The sequence below is a fragment of the Nansenia antarctica genome (genome assembly GCF_963989245.1).
Source record: "Nansenia antarctica genome assembly, chromosome: 2".
Taxonomy (NCBI): Eukaryota; Metazoa; Chordata; class Actinopteri; order Argentiniformes; family Microstomatidae; genus Nansenia; species Nansenia antarctica.
The window spans coordinates 63,091,574-63,115,800 of NC_137675.1; the positions used below are offsets into that span (position 1 = coordinate 63,091,574).

Below are 24,227 nucleotides of genomic sequence, written 5' to 3' on the forward strand. Positions count from 1 at the left end.
ATATCCCAGACAGGCAACCCCTAATGATGACACAAACAAATGCACAAACTCCTAGACGTTTAGAATGTGTATAGGCTGTGTGAAATGTATGTCCCCTTGCAGGATTGCCGGTTTCTGCATAGAAGTGACGCTTCAGCAGCAGCACCGTGGGACAACGCCTCCTTTGCCGGGGAAGTGGCGTCATATGGCATGGAGTCGTACGATGACTGCGAGTGGATCGCCGACATATTGTTACATAATCAAGGCATGTTCCCCTGTCATGTGACTACATTTAGAGTCACACTGTAATCATGTGCTTAAAATACAGTATAACAAAAATATATAGCTGATCATCAGCCTGCACATTTGCATTGTATTTCACTATGCTGGTTGTACAGTATAGCCTATTAAATTATATGGCCCAGAGACGATGCTCTGAAAATATACCATTAGGCCTAACTTAAAAGTAATCAGATCTGATTTGGTGTTTTGATTATTATTTTTGAACGAAACATTATGTGCAATAAAATGCTCATAAACGTGTTGTATGGCGCTTGCATGAATTTGATGCTCTACATAATATAGCCTATGATTTATTAATTTATGTTGTCAATCTATGCAATAAAATGAGTGATAAGCGAAGGTCAAGCGAAAGCAGAGTTATGAAGCATCATCATCAGCCCATCTGGTAGAGGATATCATGCTCATGGCCAGGGATTCCTTCCCTGCTGGAAAAATATTTGGCGCCCCCTTATCAAAAATCCGTTGTACTGCTACTACATAACACAAGAAAGATCCCTTTAGGCACAATTACCAGCAGAGGGAGTACAGCTCCATCATATTTTACCAGACTGCAGTGTAGACAGCAAGAAGGTAGTCTGTCAGTGTAGGGCGTGTAACTCATGCTAAAAATGATGATTATGTGGACTAATTGTGTGTTTCCAAAGCACCATGACTGATACCACAGTTTCACCATTAGCCTTGTTGATAGCCCATTATGATTGAACTGTCCATTATTTTGATTGCTGTAGTAGTACATCAAATAATGTACCAAACTGAAGAGCGTATATGCCTGATTTGACAAACAACTTCAAATACAACATAGTATCAAAATAAATGTCAGGACACATGACTGAAAAAAAAAAGCAACAGAGGAAATATAGCTCGTAGGCAATGTGGATGCCCTCTCACAACTCATATAAATAGATGTGTCCTCTAAAACTATGACATTTGGAGAGTAGAGCACCATGCCAAACCTTGGCAGAGTAAGCCCAGGCATGGTTTATGAAAGCCCTGCTGATAGCGATGCTTACATTAATTGTGCAGTTGGCTGCGGCCTAAGAACTGGGGCAAGCACCTGCTGCAGAAGTGGGTGAGGATGAAGAATGCTGTCCTAGATTGCCCACCAGCTCACCTTAACCCTACCCACCAAATTAATCAACTCTTCAGGGGCCATCAAGCTGTCTGGGGCAGCCATCGGAGGGAAGAGTGGGGGCATTTTATGAGGCACAGGTCAGAAAGACCTGTATGCATTTCTTTGATAAAGACGAGACATATTGCACAAAGAACCAAGATGGGTTGCGTGACTGAGTGAGTGCATACAGTAAATGCAAGGGCCTTAGGGACTAAGTGGGGTTTTGAATGAGTGGTTTGCATCTGTGCCCTGTAGGGCAAAGTTTGTACAGTTTTTTCTAGAACCATGACCTGGGTCTGAAACCCTGATGGGTTTACAGTTTTTCCCCAATCGTTTAAACACGTTTCCTGAAAGCTCAATTTCTCAAAACTGAAAAGAGTTAACCATTTTGTCAAAACTGATTCTTTCCACCGAAACAATACACACAGCTATCACTCTAATAGAGCATCAATTAAACACTGGTGGGCTCAATTTAAAACACTACCATCAAAATAGTGTTTATATGATGGCTTCATGAGGCCATGTTACATATTCAAATGTATAACATTGTGTAGAAATTGTTTCTTTTTTCTCCTTTTGTAAAGTTTAGGGGGGTTGTACCAAAATAGGCTACAATTGTATGGTACATAGAGTTGCCATATTGTAATACAATATTGTGAATATAGTATCATATAAATATTGCATTGACACAATCATTGTATCAGAATAGGACACAATGCACATAGACATGTGTCTATCCAATGATCTCCAATTGGGCTAATCAGAGTCATACTGTATTGTATGTTTATACTGCAACATTGTTACCTAATTTGGCAAAACTCACAGTAATTGCACTGATAAGTAAACTGCACAAATACAAAAAGGTAACAAAGCAAATATTTGTGTTACGGTAATACGGTAAAATGTTCAGCTGAACTGACTGCAAAAAATATATATATGTTTCCCACAAAAAAATAAAATTTTAAAAATGAAACATACCTACATGTAAATCAGTCTGCTTCCCGCCTCTGATCCTGATCAGGCCAGAGGACCTCAGTAGAGAATCTCCTATCGCCTGCGATGTTCTCCCTGGCCAAGCAGCAAGGATCCACCTCTGGCATGCATCTGCATGGATGTCGTCACATGCCTCCTCCATTGCCTGAAAAGTATATACAGTATAGGCTACACATAATATAAATGTAAGACAAAACAACATTACACTATACATTTCTTAAAGCACTGTGGATATCCATAGAAACCAGAATGTTACATTACTGTAAATTACTGTAGAGTATAGAAGACTACTGAAGTGGTTACTTACCTATTCTCATCTCTAAATGCCTGGATAACTGAGGCTACCGTGAAGCGGCTCAAATTCAGCTGGACTCACTGTCCAGCTTCAGTCATTGTTGGGCCATGATTGAGTACATGGCCAGCCAAAGTTGCGCAGATTTCATTAGACATATTGGCTCACCTTCCTCTTCCTCCTCTTGCTCTTCCTCTCCATTCTCCATGCTGCTACATTTTTACATTTTCCCCCAACACAGTAGGTCACCTGCGGCCTCTTTTATGCTCTGACACATGATTGAAGTGTTTTGTCAATTGAGTTTGAACAGGTGAGAAGTGAGTGAGACCAATTGGTAATTAGGGTGTGGCAATTTGAAGGTCAGAATTTTCCAGGTGAACAAAGTGTGCTAAAATAATGCGATTTGTGCTTCGAGTTTTGAAAAAATGTGATTTAGAATTGCTATTTGTGTGAAAACAATGGAATTGTGCTTGAGTTTAGCAGTCTGGAGTCTTGTTGGAATGGAATGGAATGGAATGGAATGGACTTTATTTGTCATTGCTACAGTACAGGTACCAAACAACGAAATGTAGGAGGGGTGGCTCCGGTTGTTGTTGATACAGATCCATTTCTTGTGTGTATACAATGAATAAAAAGTAAGATGTGAGTAGAGGTACAGGCATTCATAAGCTGGGTGATGCTTGATGAAGCGCATTGAGACAAAGGGGCCCCAGGAGCCCCAGAGGGAGTGGAGATGACTAACTCACTACTCTTCCTAATCTAGGACAGGCACACCTAGACATCCTTCATGACTCTAATGTTTTACTCGTGTCGGGCCAAAAATGTGTCCACTGAGGTTAGTCAAACTGGGTCACCCGACAGCTTTTTTTGGATCACAGAAAAAGAAATCGTGCCATCTAAATGATCGCCGTCTCCTAAAACCCACCCCGGACTGCAAAATGCCTTCCCCGCCAGTTTATTTTTACAAGTTTGAAAATGGGTCAATGACGCCACAGAACATGACAAACTCCCATTTTAACAGTGCCTGGGCCACAAAGACAGAGGGACTCATGATCTTTTTCAAAACCTCTTTATTGGTCATATAGAAAATAAAGTAAGCTGTATCAACAAACATACAGTATATACATTAATAACTTAGACACCTCAGAGAATCACGGTTAAATCCACAGTTATTATATATGAATACATCATATTGCTATCTACAAATTGCAAAAAGTACAATAATTTAATTTATAAATAGTTACAATTAACTATTCTCTGTTTCAATACAAAGTACTGGAATATTTTATTACAACCCATACAGAAAAATAACAAAACAGATTAGCAACTTTTATACACCATTCAAACACTTTATTTTCAGACTATATACCTTTGAAACATAGACCTACTCTGAGGAGTAAGATACAAACCTGCACAGTCAACTGTTCACCAAGCATAAGTTGATGAAAAAGCCTTATTTCTCTAGAGCTATGTAAATTGTCACACAAGTGCTGATAAGTTATTTTCCTCTCTAATACACTTATATCGCTTGTAAACAAAAAGCCATAACCAAGTAAAAAGAAGTTCTGCAGAACAAAATAGTGTTAAGATCAATACTAAATACATATTTAGCAAACAATGAAAAATAAAATGGCATTCAGGTATGTTTCAGCAAACAATGCACAGTAATGACTAGATTAGCAGCATGGTAGAAATAGAACTTAAACCACAAATGAGAACAGAAATTGCAAGTGACCCTAAAGATCTAGTGTCCTGGGCAATCAGAATTCCAGAAGTAACTTCCACCCTGCCCATACTTTTTCATTCACAAAGATCTGAGTGTACTCTATGAGATTGAAAAGGGCTTCGTTTAGGCATCAGGCTACTTTCCCTAGAGTTCCTTTACGGCGAAGTAAAAATACATATCCATAAAAGGGGCAATCTGGGATTGGTTTCTATTTTAAGACTTTCAATTCATGTGATATGGCTGTCTTATCCCTTCAAAACCCGAAATATATGATAGTTTACAAACAATGGAATAAAACAATGTCATTGTAAACAAACGCTATAGTTTAAAATTCTGGTCTCATGGATGGTCAATCATTGCAACTATAGCTCTGTCTATGAATTTGTCAGAATTAAATTTCTCTAACCCCATTTGTTTACCAAACAGCTGAGGGGTGGCAAGGTCACCACTTTGTTTCTTTGAATCCCAGATTGCCCCTTTAACCAACTAAATCTCAAGCCAACTGCTGTTCCATGTGGGGAAGAAGTAAACAAACTGGTTAAAAGAACAAACCAACTTTACAAGGAACATACAAAACAACACACATTGGTATAAAATGATAGATCACACAGTCACTTTAACAACAGATTACTCATAACTACTCTCTCACACCTGTCCACTGAGTTGCATATGTATAAGGGTCACTTTTTCCACAACTGTCAATACTACCTACAGTAGCTACATACACCTGTACTACTATACACCTGTGTGTGTGTGTGTGTGTGTGTGTGTGTGTGTGTGTGTGTGTGTGTGTGTGTGTGTCTCATCTCTAGTGGAGATATGAGAGTACTGTCAAGGGTGTTATTTGAACACCTAGACACTTCACAGAAAGGTTCACGCCACAAGACTGCCACAGCAATTATAGGACGCCAACATCAATACTGGGCTATGTCAAGAATCAGATACATATATTTTCCATAGGTAACCAGTAAATGTAAATATCGAACCATGTTAAGGAGACAAAGTGAGGATGTTTGCTCATACGTACAGTATCATCAGAGCCCTGGTCTTGAGGAGTCAGAGCTGTTCGTACAGTAGCTTTGAGAGAGGCAAGAGTGACCGTGTTGACACAACGTTCGGAATCTTTGAAGTTACTGGCTCATTTGACAACATTGTCTTTGCTTCCCAATCTTAAAATTCCTCTAAACAAGTTCTAACCTGCAGGAAAATAAGATGCCTGTGAACCGGTGTTTAATACCTGCATTATGTTCGTCATTTCAAGGATACTTTCACTTTTAAATAACATGCATTGCTGGCAGCAGTTTCGGATGGTTAATCTAAGAGATCGTCCCATGTCTCTTTCTAAGTGTGAACTAAAGCCCTTTATGACATGGAAAAAACCAAAAACAATAAACAGAGCTGCCGTCCCTACCTGATTCTCAGATTCATAACAGTTGGTTTTAGGGCAACTGGTTTTGTCCTGAGTAAAACAAGCAGGAAATTAGTGCATGTACAGTATACCCTCACACAACCCAAGATAACCTGACAGACAATCAGAAAAGCAGCTGTCCAGCCACCTATACAATGTTGCTTGCTTGGCCTCCCTCTTAGTTAAAACCTACGGTTTTTAACTGTGACGCCTTTAAGAATCGACATGGCTTTTCAAGGATTGTTGGATTTATCAAATGCTTGCTCACAAGACAATATTCTGATTTTGTTTATTACTAAAAACGTAATTTGTGAGGAGATTCCCTTTACAACCAATTTTTAAAAAATCATGGCCAATTCAATTGATTAAACACTGTTATTGTGTTATCACCACACCTTAGAGGCAATACATCATCCCCTTCAATTCATTAAAGAGAGGACAGATGCCTTACAGGATAAGCTGTTGAACTCAGACATACCCTGTCTGAGACCAGAGTGTTGTGGAATCTAACGTGTATGCAGAGTGAACATAACACACTCCGGCTTATATGAGAGAGGCCACTGAGAGTACCGAATGGACACAATTGTCTCATGTCAGCGCAACCAAGATCTCTCTGGCTTCCCAACGGTCTGTTGAAGAACCCGTCGGAAGACAATGGTATGGGCTGTCAACTGATTATCATGTTGGGATAACAACAATCCCCTTCAATTCCTCTATTAAGTTACATTTACCCATCTGTCTTGCATTGTTGAATATAATAAACGTGTAATAACAATGAACAGATTTCCGAATTACACCTAGCGGAGTAGATATCACAGATGCCAATACAGATGAAGACAATTGACCTTGTTTACACCACCTAAATTAGCTCTACATTTATTTATTTTTATTTATTTTTTTATAGCACAGCATGACATCTACAGTATACAGTGCACAACACTGCCAACTTGTCACTTACACATCACGTCACGCGCTACTCCACAGTACGCGCCTAGTCACTAGAAAAAGCTATCAGACTTCAATAGTAAGCCACTTTTGGTACAATTGCAAAAAGGATATCACAGGTTTTTATGTTTTCTTTTTCAGTCTTTCTATAAACAATGCAAGATACTCTATGCGTTCATAAAAATCAAGAACTCTAAGGTAGACAAAGACTCCTAGAATACACACTTTGACAATTAAACAGTAAAGCTTGAGTGAATATTTTTTGGGAAATATGTGACCGGCCAGTCCACATGTAATTACACAAAAACAACATTTGCAATATTCTTGAACAAAACTGTTTCAACATCTTTTCTCTATAAAGCACAAATTATGTCTTCAATGTTTTGCAGATTAGAATTATACCTCCAAAACATTTTAAGATACTGTAAAAACATTCAGGTTCTCTGATATTGGAGAATTTGGCATTCCCAACTCCGGCACAATACTTCAATTTATGTTGTGGATCAATTTGACAGATTCCACCTACCATAACTATGAGAAACCTTTTGTATTTTTCAGTGCATACGTATATTATTGCATCTCCTAGTCATATTGACTAATCACAAGTTCATAAAAGTCTGTGACACAACTGCACAACTTGTCAACAGAAAGTTGTTTGTTTTTTAAACAGACAATCAACTAAAATCACAAACTACTCTGATTTGTATCATGGGTCCTCACAAGACATCCAGAACATAAGAGTTTGAGACCATCTCTCTCATCATCATATTAGTCAGTGCATAATAACAGGCACAGGCTTTCAACTCAGGATTACGCAGTCCCTTGTTTAGGCTCAGGAAAGGGCAAAGCATAAGGCCAACTTCTTGTGGCTAGACTGGATGTGGCTAGTTGTGAGAACTTTATTTCAACATTCAAATCCAGTGTTGGGACGGAGGAGACTTGACATGGCCAATCTTGAAGAAACAGACGCTCATAAATAACAAAAACACATTTAAAAGTATAATGTACAACACAAATCAATCAAGAGCTTTACTCCAATGCCAAATGGAGCGACATCAATTAGGACTGGGCATCAAAAGGTCTACCTTGATTCACAGGACCTTTAACCTCAATTCCAGCGCGTGAAATATAGAGGACTTGTACATTTCTGCGTACAGTGTTGCTCCGTTAGTGCAGAGGCCAATTGTGAGAGCATTACTAGCATGGATAAATGTAGTACCGAAAGACATGTGTTTGGGCCCAAAAGACACATATCCAATCCTGTGCTCCACTATGTATGCACTGACTATAAAGTGAAGTCTGACGACTCTCTCTGCCGCCCTGCCAGATACTACGACCTAGCCACCGTTTTGGACTTGACAATGGTGATTACGCTGGTAGCAGCCACCTTGCCCCCGGGGATGAGGGGCCCTATGACCGAGGCGATGGGGCCCCTGGCAGAGGTGACGGGGCTACGTGCCACAGTCCTGGCAAGGAGGGCATGGAGGGCCTCGTACTTGGAGCGCAGCGCGTCCAGCTCCACCTTCATGCTGGCGTTCTCCGTGGCCAGCGTGTCCACCTCCTGCTGTAGCTGGGCCTTCTGCTTCTCCAGCTCCTCCTTCTGGGTGACACGTTTGACACGACAGCTGGCAGCGTAACCCCTGTTTTTGAGGGTGCGACGGCGTTGCTTCAGCTGCAGGATCTCGTCCTTGGTCAGGCCCCGCAGGTGCTGGTTCAGCTCCCGCACAGACATGGTCACCAGCTCATCATCTGTGAGGCTGGTCCCATTCTCCCCTGGCTCCCGCTTCACCTGGGTGTGGGGCACATGAAGAGAAGTAGAGGGATGTATGGGTGAGTCACAAGAGGACACAGTGGGGGATGGGGAAAGAGAAGTATGAACGATGTTTAAGTGATACCTGGGAAGGAATTCCAGGGAGAAAGAGACATATCTTAATTCTTATTTGGTAAGTTTACCTTCAAGGCTTTTTTTCCCTTGTTTGTGGTAGTCATGCCCCGAGAGCCACTTCCAACTGCACCGCTGGTTGGTCTGTGGATGAGAAAGAACAACAATTAGAATACAAAAAGCTAAAGGACCCGCTGTGGCTCAGGAGGTAGAGCCGGCGTCTAATAATCGCACGGTCGGTGGTTCGATCCCCGGCTGGCCACAAGGTGTCTTTGAGCAAGACACTGAACCCCAAATTGCTCCCAATGAGCAGGCCAGCGGCTTGCATGGTAGCTTGCTGCCATTGGTGTGTGAATGTGTGTGTGTGTGTGTGTGTGAATGAGAGGCCATTGTAAAAAGTGCTTTGGAATAAGCCTCTATATAAGTGCAAACCATTTACCAGTCCATTCTAAAGAAATCATCAAATAAAGGTAGAATAAAAAAGTATATGCTCCCTTCGGTGAGGCAGATAGAGTACAACATGACCTATCCCTTAAAATACAATGGCACAAAGTGGGTCAAGGACTAATACATACTCGTTAGGGATATCAAGACTTGTTAGCAAGCAGCACCTGGCCCATTAGCTCAGCAGTCTGAAGGAATAACTTCAATAGCTCACATGTTTTAAATCCCCAAATTAGCAGGGTGGAATTTTGACTACGCCTAAGACAGCAGAATGATGGCAAAAAAAGAGAAGCTCTTCAGAGATCTGTTCATGAACCAGTTAGTTGATTGAGACATTGGGTTTGCAGATCAGATATTTCGGCTTATTTGCCAGACTGTACAGACAGCCCACTTGTATCTGTGATCTATGGAGTGGTTGGTGTTTTGTGGTTTGGCAGATCTACAGCAGTTGATGATTTCTTGGAAAAGGAATTTCACGAAAAATGCTATATTTCTAGAAAAGAAAAAAAAACACTTCCTCAAAGTGGAGCCACCAAAGAGGAAACAGAAATGCATGGAAACAGCCATATCAATGTCGGCTGCATAACCCATTCATTAGAGACAAACAAATCAATACACACTAGGCTAATCAGGGACGACTCCACAGCCTGTGTCCACTCAACTTGAATTCAGCTCACATGAACAGGAAAAAGGAAGATGGCAGACTAGCCTATACTGAAGGTGTCATTTAAGACATCAAGCATTCTCCAGGGGCATTCTCCCCTCTCACTTCTAAGATTAGCAGGAGACCACTGGACCCATCTCGGAACTCGAAAAGCTAGCACACTGGTGATGAGGGAGGCAGGAGAGGTACAGCACACTGGTGATGAGGGAGGCAGGAGAGGTACAGCACACTGGTGATGAGGGAGGCAGGACAGGTAAAGCACACTGGTGATGAGGGAGGCAGGAGAGGTACAGCACACTGGTGATGAGGGAGGCAGGAGAGGTACAGCACACTGGTGATGAGGGAGGCAGGACAGGTACAGCACACTGGTGATGAGGGAGGCAGGACAGGTACAGCACACTGGTGATGAGGGAGGCAGGACAGGAACAGCACACTGGTGATGAGGGAGGCAGGAGAGGTACAGCACACTGGTGATGAGGGGGCCAGGACAGGTACAGCACACTGGTGATGAGGGAGGCAGGAGAGGTACAGCACACTGGTGATGAGGGAGGCAGGAGAGGTACAGGGGTCCCTCCCAGCTGGGCAACCATGTAGGCCTCATCACAGCAGCAGCAGTACGTTTGTCACTACAAGTGGTGGCCCTGAGTGCTTCACTCCGCACACACGCACACGCGCACTCAAGCGCATGCGGGCGCACACAGTAAAAGCTGTGTCAGCAGCACAGCAATCCGCCACTGCCTGCTGAGCGCAGCCAACACATTGCCTGGCTAAGCTGATTTACATAGTGTGTGTGTGTGTGTGTGTGTGTGTGTGTGTGTGTGTGTGTGTTTGTGTGTGTGTGTGTGTGTGTGTGTGTGTGTGTGTGTGTTTCACAGGCTGTGTGCATACAAAGCAGAGAAGTTGAAAAAAAGAAAGATGTGTAGTTGTACTGAAGTGCATCCAAGACGGCCAGGACATTTCCATGGCAACAAAGGGGTGCTACAGGTGGACCACTCACCTGAGCCAAACAGAATGAGACACGCTTGTTAAAAATGACCTGAATACGACACTATCACACAGGCAGAGGAAATAACACAGGGTTGTGACTCGCATTCTTTATGCTTTCGCTTCAATCGCAGCTCCCCATCGAATAAAATAGCAATGTTTTTCAACGCTGCTGCAGATGCATATCTAATTGGGATGCCAAGATCGATTGGCCAGCAATCGGAATCGGATGATATTCAGTAAAAATATGAGATCGTGGAAATCCGATAATGCTTTCTAGTCGCTGATCACGCCAACCGATCAATGGCGTAACAACCTGAGCAATGGCGCTAACAACGCTTGTTAAACTAAAATATGTTGGCGGTGTGGAAGTACTAGGCTAAGCTTTACGAGTGATATCTGGAGCTCAGACGTCAGCCCCATGTCAATGCTGAGTTTGACAGCTCAGTGGATTGATGCAGGCTTCCAACTTCAAAAAATGCATTCGCAAGAGTTCTCCGGATCCCACACAGCTGCAGCCCTAGCAACAGCATTCGAGAATATGTTCCAGACGTGGCATATTCCGAAAGAAAGGTGCATGTCATACTCAGAGATAATGCCACAAACATGCTCAAATCAATGCAAGATGCAGGATAACCAAGTCTGGGATGTATGGCCCACACGCTTCAGCTGGCTGTCCACGATGGAGTCCTGTCACAGCACAGCATAAGTGATATCATAGCTACAGGGAGACGCATTGTGGGCCACTTCAAGCATTCTGCCCTAGCATATTCTAGATTGCAGAATGTAGACACTAGGGTTGGACGGTTTTACGGTTAAACCGAAAACTGGGGTCTCTAAAAATATATATATATACGGTAGCTGTATTATAATATTTTTTTACATTTTGTCACAACGTCATGAATTGCTATAAATGCCTTAAGAGTGTGTGATTGAAGATGCTATGATTTTTGTAAACAATGTAATTTGTCAATAAATTAACTGTCTAAAAAGACATGTCACGTGACAGCTTCTCCTCAGAAGAGAGAATTAGGATTCCCGCCCAATCGGGACAACACTGTTGTCTGTTAGGAACACTGTTAGGGAAGCGAGTTGGTCTGAAAAAAAGCAACTGCAATATGGACGCATTTCGGTTTCTGACCAATGACGAGGGCGAGCCAGCAAATATTGACGGGGGTGTGTCTAGGAAGATGATAGCCAAAGATGGAAATACTTCAAATTTAAATTGCCATCTCGGTTGCAGTCTAAAGCCCCTTTCACACATACAAGCCTTCCCAGTAGATTCTATGCAATTTCCAGGGTCGGCGTATGTCTGAACGCGACTGACCAGGGAAATCCGCCTGGGCAATTACCCGGGTCGAGACCATGTATAATTCCATGGAAAGTACCGGGTCACGGTAAGTGTGAATAGATGCCTGAAGATTGCCTGGTCAGTCTCCTTTCACAGCTGTCCTGCATCGCGCAACCAGCAGAGCGCATAAGAACTGCCCCAGACTCTGAATATCGCTACTGCTAAATATAATTCCATAACTGGACACTACTTAATTTCCAATCATAGTGGAAGTATGCCATATGGCAGATATATATGTATATGGCAGTCTCACCAGCTCCACGGTGCTTTGGTGGAAAGGCATTTTTAACGAACTCCCTCCCCAATCAAAACATGAAAATCTACCAGTTGAACATAAACTAAACTATTTCAACGCTGCTATATCTTGTAAGTTACAAGATCCTTACATCCCACCATTTTTTTTAAAGGATGCAAAGTTCTAATGTACTGGAGACATAGTTGATCCCAAAGTCTGTTCAAACCCAGGCAGCGAGACCAGAAGGAAAACACAACTAGATCTTCTAAAATTTTAACTGAATACCCTACCCTAATTGTGTCGTGACTGTGCTTCTGGTGTTTTCACTGTGTTTTCGACATGAATGTAGTAGTAGAGTATTGTAGTAATATAGTATAGGGTTCCAATATTTGAAATTGGCGGCTCAACAATGTCATTTTGAATCCCAGTTAACCAATACAAATTATTTTTGTTAACGATTTCTCAGTTTCAAAAATTGGATACCGGCCATCCCTAACAGATACAACTCGGCCAGCCTATCAAAATGTTTGTGGAGATTTTTTAAAAGGCTCTTAAAACATTTAGGCCTAGGCCTCGCTTTATCGGACAATCTAAATGTTAAATGTCTCTTCTACACTCATTGTAAAAAATGTATTAGCCTATTATTATTGCAATTAGTCCAAAATGCAGCAGTGAGAGTTTTAAGCAGAAGAGCAGAAGAGCTCATATAACATTTTAGAGACTCTACACTGGCTTTCTGTTAAGTTCAGAATAGATTTCAAGATCCTTCTGCTTGTTTATAAAGCTCTCACTGGCACAGCACCAGAATAACTGAAAGACCTTTTGCTAGCATATAAGCCCAATAGAGCGCTCAGGTCTTCTGACGCTGGCTTTCTCTGTGCACCACTTGTACAAAAGAAGAGATTTGGTGAGGCTGCATTCTCAGCCAGTTTACATTAGAGATGCAATCTCAGCAAATAATTTCAAGTCAAGACTAAAAACCCATCTTTTTAATATTGCCATTGCCAAATAATTAAATTATGATTATATAATGATTAAAGCACTTAAAGATAGATAGATAGATAGACTTTATTTGTCATTGCTACAGTACAGGTACCAAACAACGAAATTTAGGAGGGGAGGCTCCCCTGGTGTTTAGGAAAGGAAAAAGAAACACATTTTAGAAAAAGCATAGATGCATAAAATCACAAGAAGGTAAGGAGCTGGTTTACATCAATAAAGGCTATGTACACAATCCACTGTACTATACTGCACAGATAGTCAACTAGGGTTGTCATATTGCACAAGAAAGTCTTTTTTCACATTATTTTAAAGTGTCACAGTTTGCAGGCTTGAAAATGTACATGTTTGTGCCTCAGCACTAGCTGCCATACAATCCGTCCGGACTGTCCTGGGCCCAGAACTTAGGCCTTTTCTGTGTTCAGGGCCTTGACGGCCCTGTGGTAGAAGCTGTCCTTCAGTCTGTTTGTCTTAGCGGCCGGGGTCCTGTACCTCCTGTTCGAGGGCAGCTTGACAAAGTGTTCGTGCCCAGGGTGGGTCGGGTCCTTGGAGATCTTGGAGGCCCTCCTGAGACAGCGTGTTTTGTACAGCTCCTCCAGAGAGGGGAGGGGGGCGCCGGTGATCTTCTGTGCTGTTCTCACGACTCTCTGTAGCTCGTTTCTCTCCGCTGTTGTGCAGCTGTGGAACCAGTTGGAGATGCCGAAAGTGAGGATGCTCTCCACTGCGCCGTGGTAGAAGGCCACCAGTATCTCCTTCTTGTTGAGGCATCTCAGGGTGTATAGCCGCTGTTGTGCCCTCTTGATGGTGCCTTTAGTGTTGTCCTTCCAGGCCAGGTCATCCCGCATGTTGTGTCCCAGGAATCGGAGGGTTGAGACTATCTCCACGCTCTCTCCGTCGATGAGCAGGGGCAGGATCTCGGACTTTTTCCTCCTGAAGTCTACGATGAATTCCTGGGTCTTTGACTTGTTTAGCAGCAGGTTGTTAACCTTGCACAGCTTGCTCAATTGCTCTACCTCATCCCTGTACGCCGCCTCGTCCCCCCCCGAGATACATCCCACCACGGTGGTGTCGTCTGCAAACTTTACGATGTAGTTGCTGGGGTGGATGGGGGTGAAGTCGTGGGTGTAGAGGTTGTAGAGGATGGGGCTTAGCACGCAGCCCTGGGGTGACCCAGTGCTGAGGCTGAGGGCTGTGGAGGTGTGGGGGCCCACCCGCACCCTCTGGGGGCGGTCGGTCAGGAAGTCCTTGATCCACGCACATATAGAGTGTAATAGACCCAGGTCTAGTAGTTTGGTCACTAGCCTGTCTGGAAGGATGGTGTTAAAGGCGGATCTGAAGTCCACGAAGAGCAGTCTCGCGTAGCTGTTTCCCCTCTCCAGGTGGGATAGAGTGGCGTGGAGAGTCGTCGCTATGGCGTCCTCTGTGGACCTGTGGGCTCTGTAGGCGAACTGGTATGGATCCAGGTTGGGCGGGAGGCGTGTGAGTATGTGGGCCCGGACTAGTTTCTCGAAGCACTTCATGATGATTGGTGTGAGTGCCACCGGGCAGTAGTCGTTTAGGCAGCTCACCGTGCTTTTCTTCGGGACTGGGATGATAGTTGAGGTTTTCAGGCAGGGTGGGACGGTGGCCTGGGACAGGGACTGGTTAAAGATGTTGGTGAAGACCCCGGCCAGCTGGTCGGCGCAGTCTCTCAGCACCCGTCCCAGGACGCCATCCGGCCCCGAGGCTTTCCTGGGGTCCACCGCCTTCAGTACGCGTCTCACCTCGTGCTCTGTGAGGGTGAGGCTGCTGAGAGCTGGAGAGAGTGGTGTCTGTGTTGTGGTTACCTCCGTTCGCCCCTCGTCGAACCGGGCGTAGAAGGTGTTCAGCTTTCCCGCCAGCAGGGGGTCGTCCTCTGCGGCTGTGAGCCTGTTGGCTCTGAAGTTTGTCATCTGCTGAACCCCCTGCCACATCCGCCTGGAGTCGTTGCTCAGGAGGCATTCCTCAATCTTCTCTCTGTGCTCTGCCTTGGCCGCTTTGATGCCGCGCTTTAGGTTGGCCCTGGTGGAGCTGTACAGCGGTGTGCGCTTCCCTGCGAAGAAGGCGTTGTCCCTCTCATTTATCAGTTTTTGGACCTTCCCAGTCATCCATGGCTTCGTGTTGGGGTAGACCCGGACCCGTTTGTCCACGGTGACTGAGTTGGTGCAGTTCACTATGTGGTTCAGAACCGACGACGTGTACTGTTCCAGGTCCTCATGCTCATATTCCTGCCATAGGGTGTCATTTAGGCAGATCTGCAGTGGAGCGGACCCTTCTGGCCAGGTTCTGACAGTCTTAGTGGTGGTGGGAGCACTTTTCCCCATTGTAGTGTATGCAGGAATCAGGAGGATTGACACATGGTCAGACATGCCTAGATGAGCTAGCGGACTAGCCTTGTAAGCACGTTTGATGTTGGTGTATACCTTATCCAGTGTTTTTTCTCCTCTCGTTGCGCATTTTACATGCTGGTAGAACTTGGGTAGTACTGCCTTCAGGTCGACATGATTAAAGCTGCAATGTTTGCAGGAAAAGTGCTATACAAATAAAAGTTATTATTATTAGTAGTAAGCTATTATTTCAGCAGATACTGCTGATACACTGATCGGTATCTGTGGCAAAAAACGGTATCGGGGCATTCCCTAATATCTAACAACCCATCCAGTTAGAGCAAGACATAACAGGTGTAAAACCCCTTCACCATCTTTTCTGGTGATTAATTTCCAATAATCACTTTTGAATACCACAGATTAGATAGCCTACATAATGGGATAATAGTCTTATTAATGATGTGGCCTACAAATAGATTAAGGCATGGATTTTTGGAAATACTCTCTACCCTAGTCATTATCATTGCTAAGTACCCAGCATAACAAAGAAAAAGGGAATCTATGTTTCCATTTTCAATGCATCAGTAGCATATCCTTGTTGCCGACATTAACCCTTGTTCAAAAACAGGCAGAATGTAGAATATTTGGCTTAAAGGCTACTCAAAACAACCCCATGTTGGCCAGGTTGAGAGCCTCACAGCTGTAGGGTGACATGGGCCTGCTGTGTTCAGCCAATAGCTCACCATATGACATGCATGGAGATCACCCAGACCAGACAGCAAGCCTCAGTACAGTCTACTGCCAGGAGACAGCTCCAAATGACACTACAGAGACAGGGTCCAATGCACAGCTGCTCCACAGGCATGCTGCAACACACACACACGCTGCAACACACACACACACACACAGACACACAGACACACACACACACACACACACACAAGAAAAACAGCAAGTGATGGGAGGTAGCTGCACAGCCCTTGCGTCTGAAAGGTTCACCCTCTTAACATTCACAGCAGAGGACAGCAGGCACAAATGTCCTTGTGCCATGCACAAATGTATTACCTCCCATAAAAGATTTCACCTCTTTTGTGTGTGCCAAGCGAAGGGGAGCAGGAGGCAAAGCCGCAGCTCAGGAGACAGGAGCAATTGTGTGTGTGTGTGTGTGTGTGTGTGTGTGTGGGAAGGGGGGGGTGGGGGGGACACGGTGCACGTCTTTTGAAGGCACACGCTGAATTTTTATGAATCGCCTGGAAGAACGCTGACAAATCAGAGATGATTGCTTGTAGAGGAGAGACATCACACCCACAGGAAATAGAAAGCGCTGAGTGTGGTCGCCCAGTGAAAAGGAGAGACAGTGAGGGGGGGGGGGGAACAGCCTTGTGAAAAAAATGCACTCTCGACATATTTGGAGGAGCTTGAGAAGAGCAGGTAAAAAAATACAAAAAAACACCTGATCTCAGCAAGGACCACGACCAAGGCACCAATTAGGAGGTTGAACTAACACAACGAGAGCCATCAGTCCAACCTTCAAATGCTGCCTGTGTTAATTTAAATCTATGGGGGGGGGGGGTGTATGATTGGGGTTGTATGAGGTGAGGGACGATGATGGGGGTGAGATAAATAAATGTATTCATTAAATGCTGATCCAACATGATGGGTCCAGCCTTGAGTCTGTGTCATGACTTAACAATCTCATCTCTCTCCAGGGGTCTGCCAAGGCTGAACACCATTAGCTAGGGGAGTCTTTGTTCAGTGGAACTATGGCTACAGCATCATCCACCCACCAACCCCCACTCATGGGGGTGGGGGGGGTTGTTGAGCAGAGATGCACAGGAGGTAATTCTTCAAGGATGCAGATCCAAGGCTCCTCCATCATTTGCTGCCTCAAAATGGTTGTCTGTTGGGGAGGCTGGGGGATAGCCAGCTCCACTTGACAGCAGTGTAACAAGATTATCAGGGCCATAAGAGCAAACAAAAAAACCCAGCAACCCACTTTGGAAACCAGTGTCTGCTCTCTGAATACTAAGCATGGCTGAGGACTAACACGGGTACAGGCTTTGTTCAGATGCTGAGAGAGCAGACCACCGTACACATATTTACTGAGGCGACTCGCTTGCGCGCGCGCACACGCACCCATGCACAGACCCGCGCACGCACGCGCACACAAACAGACACAAACTGTCATTGCTGATTCCTGGAAGGAAACAGCCCAGTGCTAGGCATAGGCAGGTCCCTAATGAAGGAAACAGCCCAGTGCTAGGCATAGGCAGGTCCCTAATGAAGGAAACAGCCCAGTGCTAGGCATAGGCAGGTCCCTAATGAAGGAAACAGCCCAGTGCTCGGCATAGGCAGGTCCCTAATGAAGGAAACAGCCCAGTGCTAGGCATAGGCAGGTCCCTAATGAAGGAAACAGCCCAGTGCTAGGCATAGGCAGGTCCCTAATGAAGGAAACAGCCCAGTGCTCGGCATAGGCAGGTCCCTAATGAAGGAAACAGCCCAGTGCTAGGCATAGGCAGGTCCCTAATGAAGGAAACAGCCCAGTGCTAGGCATAGGCAGGTCCCTAATGAAGGAAACAGCCCAGTGCTCGGCATAGGCAGGTCCCTAATGAAGGAAACAGCCCAGTGCTAGGCATAGGCAGGTCCCTAATGAAGGAAACAGCCCAGTGCTAGGCATAGGCAGGTCCCTAATGAAGGAAACAGCCCAGTGCTCGGCATAGGCAGGTCCCTAATGAAGGAAACAGCCCAGTGCTAGGCATAGGCAGGTCCCTAATGAAGGCAACAGCCCAGTGCTAGGCATAGGCAGGTCCCTAATGAAGGAAACAGCCCAGTGCTAGGCATAGGCAGGTCCCTAATGAAGGAAACAGCCCAGTGCTCGGCATAGGCAGGTCCCTAATGAAGGAAACAGCCCAGTGCTCGGCATAGGCAGGTCCCTAATGAAGGAAACAGCCCAGTGCTAGGCATAGGCAGGTCCCTAATGAAGGAAACAGCCCAGTGCTCGGCATAGGCAGGTCCCTAATGAAGGAAACAGCCCAGTGCTAGGCATAGGCAGGTCCCTAATGAAGGAAACAGCCCAGTGCTCGGCATAGGCAGGTCCCTAATGAAGGAAACAGCCCAGTGCTAGGCATAGGCAGGTCCCTAATGAAGGAAACAGCCCAGTGCTAGGCATAGGCAGGTCCCTAATGAAGGAAACAGCCCAGTGCTAGGCATAGGCAGGTCCCTAATGAAGGAAACAGCCCAGTGCTCGGCATAGGCAGGTCCCTAATGAAGGAAACAGCCCAGTGCTAGGCATAGGCAGGTCCCTAATGAAGGAAACAGCCCAGTGCTAGGCATAGGCAGGTCCCTAATGAAGGCAACAGCCCAGTGCTAGGCATAGGCAGGTCCCTAATGAAGGAAACAGCCCAGTGCTAGGCATAGGCAGGTCCCTAATGAAGGAAACAGCCCAGTGCTAGGCATAGGCAGGTCCCTAATGAAGGAAACAGCCCAGTGCTAGGCATAGGCAGGTCCCTAATGAAGGCAACAGCCCAGTGCTAGGCATAGGCAGGTCCCTAATGAAGGAAACAGCCCAGTGCTAGGCATAGGCAGGTCCCTAATGAAGGCAACAGCCCAGTGCTAGGCATAGGCAGGTCCCTAATGAAGGAAACAGCCCAGTGCTAGGCATAGGCAGGTCCCTAATGAAGGAAACAGCCCAGTGCTCGGCATAGGCAGGTCCCTAATGAAGGAAACAGCCCAGTGCTAGGCATAGGCAGGTCCCTAATGAAGGAAACAGCCCAGTGCTAGGCATAGGCAGGTCCCTAATGAAGGAAACAGCCCAGTGCTAGGCATAGGCAGGTCCCTAATGAAGGAAACAGCCCAGTGCTCGGCATAGGCAGGTCCCTAATGAAGGAAACAGCCCAGTGCTCGGCATAGGCAGGTCCCTAATGAAGGAAACAGCCCAGTGCTCGGCATAGGCAGGTCCCTAATGAAGTGAATAACCTAGGCAGTGGAGGTGCATGCTGATGAACGACCAACGTACAACAACAGCAGCAGTAAAGCTCATAGGAAAAAAGCTCTTCTACTAGGCTTGCATCTAGCCAGTATCTTACATTTTAATACACTGTAGGCCTATTTAAGCTATCTCTAGTAAGAGCATGTGGTTAGCGCTATGGCATTACTGGTTTAGTTTCTTCCATACTTCCACTAAAACCAGTGCAGACCTGTACAGAAGCTGAGAGAAGCCGGAGACAAAGGTTTTGGAGCTGCAATTTACAATCTCAACATTGTTTGTTCTGAACTCAGCTCTGTTTCTGTGTGACTCTTACGTTAGACCTACCTTTAACGCTGAACACCACCACCCTGGAGGCTACATCAGCAACAGCAACCTGCCTATTCATTTTCACCAATTAATAAAGGAATGCTCCAGTATATGCAAGCAGTTGCTTCAGGGACTCTCAGCAGACAAGCACAAAGAAAGTAAAGTTAGTAATGATCAACCGGTTGCCACCTTTCCTCAAACTTCTACTGCAAAACTCATTATCTGAAATCCAATGATTCTGCACATCATTCACGGACCTGTAGATCTCCTGCCCACAAAGAGCTAAAATGCCTTGTCTAAATAACTCAGCAATTTCCCAGCCATTTTAGATAGCCTCTTTAAACATGTCATGCCTGATGGAAGCCACCACTTTGACTCCCTCCTTCCCCATCCTCCGAAAAAAAATATATAGATATTCAGATCCAATCACCCCTCCCTTCAGCTGAGTGAAGTCAATTATCAAACAAGCTGCATGTGTCGGGCGCCATTTAACTGCAAATTAAAAACCAGACTCCACTGATAGCTCAGGAAGAGTTACTAGGAGGCTGGCGTCAATTTATGTATAGAGTAGGCAAGGCAGAGAGAGAGAAGGGGGGGAAGCTATTAACTACTAGGTATTCAGAGCATGAAATAAGAGTGACAAAGACAGAGAGAGAGAAAATCATTCAGCAGCAGGAAAGTGTGATGTGCTATTAATAGTGGGAAAACAATAAGCTAACACCTTTTCCCATTAGAGGTTGAGGTGATGATGAGAAATTTCAAAACATAAACAGGAAGCCTGCGCTGAAATTAGATTGCACCTTTCACAAGGACTGTCCCGTAGGAGGAACCTTTGATGATATAGGCCTAGTGCTTCCCATGGGAAAGATGAGTGGTTGTTTGCATCCAAGGGGACATGGAGGCCTACTCTTCTTCAGGCTTGACATGACATCAAAAATGCTAAATTCGAGAACCTGGAGTCCAAAGCAAGCGGCTCCGATGATGACAACAATTGAATGTCACCAGTGATAGACAAACATTTAAAAATAACAGTTCAGATCCGGAAAGATTTCCAAGAAATCTACGACTTTTACAGCTCAAAAAAAGTGTCTCTCAGAATTGGGCCAAAGCTGGCTAAAGTGTAGACAAACTGAGAACATCTTGTAATAGAGCGAATTTCTCCACCTGATAAGAAAGAAAAGAGGAAAGACGAACTTGAGATAAGGATCCAACTTTATCAAGAGTGACGAGGCTTCCTGCATGCTTGATATGGTACGTTAAATACCACTCAAAATGTTATTTAGGCCAACACATTCAAGCTAGGCCTAAGCGTATCCAACAAATAGCTTAGGCCTTACTAGAAGGACGTGACTGTAATGTCACTACAAGCAAAAACGTAGAGGATGTTGACTACTCCTTTTACTTTTAGCCATAATAATAGATTAATTCAGTTAGTTATTAAAAATAGCCTATTTCTGAGCTCAGTGCTGTCGTGTACTCTGTGTGGTGTTGAGAGTAGTGGAGAGGAGTGGAGACTTCATTGGCCTTCCACACTCTCTGCCTGGAGGGCTTGATTAAAACGGAATAGCTCTTGATACATAGCACTGGCAGAGGAAAGTAGTATTGCTGCCCACACACTGAACAAATATCCATGTGCTACGCTACAGTTGGAGAGTGCATCTTATATAGGCTAGCTGACCCTTAAAATTACAACATGTAGCCTATATGAGACCATGACACATTTCAATTTATGTTTAATGTGGGTACAATGGTTATGAGCATTTGAGTATCTGTACAGCTCTGAATGGCTGATTTGGCAGATATTCATGAAGCAAAGCATAATATGGCAAATGCTACAATGAATTATAATAATGCAGCATGTAATGCTTTTCAAGGATAAAGGTTCAGACATGTGACAAGTGAAAACCTTTCTCTTATGTGCACAGTTAAGGTTGCATTCATGTTGAAACAGATTTTCTATCTGGTCACATACAGTAGTAACACCTTGTAGTAACTAGTAACAACAGAGCCTCATTCAAACAACACAGACATAGCCTGCACGCAGCACATGAACTAGAGGCCTATAGTAGGTAAAGCACATTAAACTAGAAATGTCAGTGTTGATCAAATAGGCAGTAGCGCCCTTACATTAAAAAAAAGAAAAACTAAAATCCATATAAACATTCAACATGCTTCCTTGCTCTCTCGGGATGAAAGTGCTACAGTTACAAGTGCAGCAGCTCATATCGCAATGTTAAGCAATCCGCATCCAAACTACACTTGCAAAGAGTTTCATCACCAACATCCCCTCCCTATTAAACAAAAAAACTCTATAGATCTTTTTTTTCCTCTCTTCCCTCCGGCTTTCCCGTTTCCTCATGCAGCTTGAGCAGCACTTTTGTGGACAAACCCCACGCCTGTGTTTCTAGGGGCAATTAATTCCCCTGAATAAGCACAACTGCTCAGAGAGAGTTGTTGTTGGCCATTATACTGAGGTGTTGGTGGCGACACTGCTGTGTATGTGCTGTGTACTCTTGCCCAGTGTTTCATCAACCACCTACCACTTCCTCTTCCACCCCCCACTGCCCCTCTATCCCGAGAATTGCCAATGGGTGTGAGGCTGAGCTGTGAGGCAGGTTAACCTCTATTGTATTCAGGCTCGTCTTATCTTGGCTGCCCCCCCATGTGAGATGCCCCCCCGCCACGATACTACACAAGGCTCTCATCTGTTCTCGTTACCTGCCGTAGGAGGAAGAGACGGGCATTACGGTTTATTGCAAGGCTGGGTTTCTGATGTGGGGCTGTGCTGTCTACCAAGCACACTTCAATGCCCCGCTTGCAAGAACGAGGATGATGAAATAAGCTGCAAATCGGCGCAAGAAAGAGTAGCCTAACTTCAGACACTCCAGATCCATCTGTTTACCCTTGCCCATTAATTAACAGTTTTCAAGGTGACTTGGCCTACACTGAATAACTCAATGAATCAAATGCAGCCCAAAAGGCATATTTGCGCTGCCCTCCATGGCACTTAGCACTAAAAGCTATTGAAAGGGACCACAAATAGATGCTGTGGTAGCCACAAAAAAAAAACTTCTACACACTGCAACATTTAGGAACGTTCATTTAGTTACTACCATAGCCTAAATGAAGACAGCAGCAAAAGGCCACAGGTGATAAAATAACAAAGGCTAGCAAGCAAGCTGGACACCCATAGCATAACCTAGTCCTACATAAGTCAATCACCACGGATACCTGCAGCAATGACAGCACCTGTATTTTTTTTAATCGTTTCTCTCCAAATAGGCATTTACTTCACTCCTTGCACTTAGAATACTGCACGCATGTTCGGCTCTCAACTTCTCACATATCATGCACATATGACCTACTTTAAAGTCATGTACAGACAAGGTGAATGTGTGAAGCCTTTCATACCATAATGCATAGGACCTAATCATGCATTTTTCAAAACGGATTTGAATGTGACTTACGAGATCTAGACCACAAAATGTATGGATAATAAAACACGTGATGCTGCTTTGTTACTGGATATCATTAGAACAGCGCTGTCTGCAAAGATAGTCCTTGTTTTTTTCTCCGAATACGCACCGAGAAGGCACTAATTGATGTATGGTCACCATGCATGCTCATCATTTCATGATTTTTTTTTAAAAAGGACATCAAATCAACACCATTTCACTATTATGTCCTCGATGTCGACAGCTCGCTGATAAACATCATCGATCCATGTCCACCTAAAAGACCTTTGTCCAGTGGTGCCATGTTTCGGGTGGATTCTCAAACGACCAAATACATCATTGTGATGATTCAGCATGATCAAAAAAAATATCCCCCGTATCTTGTTTCGCTGGCCATCGTACTAAAACAAAACGTCAAGATGTGAAGCTATGTGATGTGTAAAGAGAACAATGACGGCGGCTCGATAAGACATTGCTGGTTTACAATTTTAACCAGTGGCTATAAATGAACTGTCTCACTTCAGGTGAACACAATTGCTCAAGCCATCGAAACGATTGGAAATACTATGGAATCAACTTTTCTGTCTCACGGGGGGAATTAAAGCAAGCTAAATCTATAATGACTCTGCGTGTATTCGCAGAATAGTGTTAAGAGTTTCATTTCTGTCCCCACATTCTCGCTAGATGTCACCCAGAAAGAAGAAAACCAACCTGATCTCGCGCTGACAGCCGCTGTGTCTGCCGCCTGCGCTTGGCTCTCTCTCTCTGCACGCACTGATGATATGATGAAGCAGCAGGTTTGAACAGCTTGTTGTAG

General features: G+C 44.5%; 1 protein-coding gene across 1 annotated transcript; it reads right to left on the bottom strand.

Moving 5' to 3' along the window:
- Positions 1-8,087: 8,087 nt before the first annotated feature.
- LOC308151878 (transcription factor MafG-like) lies at positions 8,088-8,746 on the bottom strand (the record flags this gene model as incomplete). The annotated part of the gene is made up of 2 exons (XM_080524769.1): positions 8,088-8,546; positions 8,711-8,746. The coding sequence occupies 2 exons, from the start codon at positions 8,744-8,746 to the stop codon at positions 8,088-8,090; spliced, it is 495 nt and encodes a 164-aa protein (XP_080380895.1).
- Between the last annotated feature and the right edge of the window lie 15,481 nt (positions 8,747-24,227).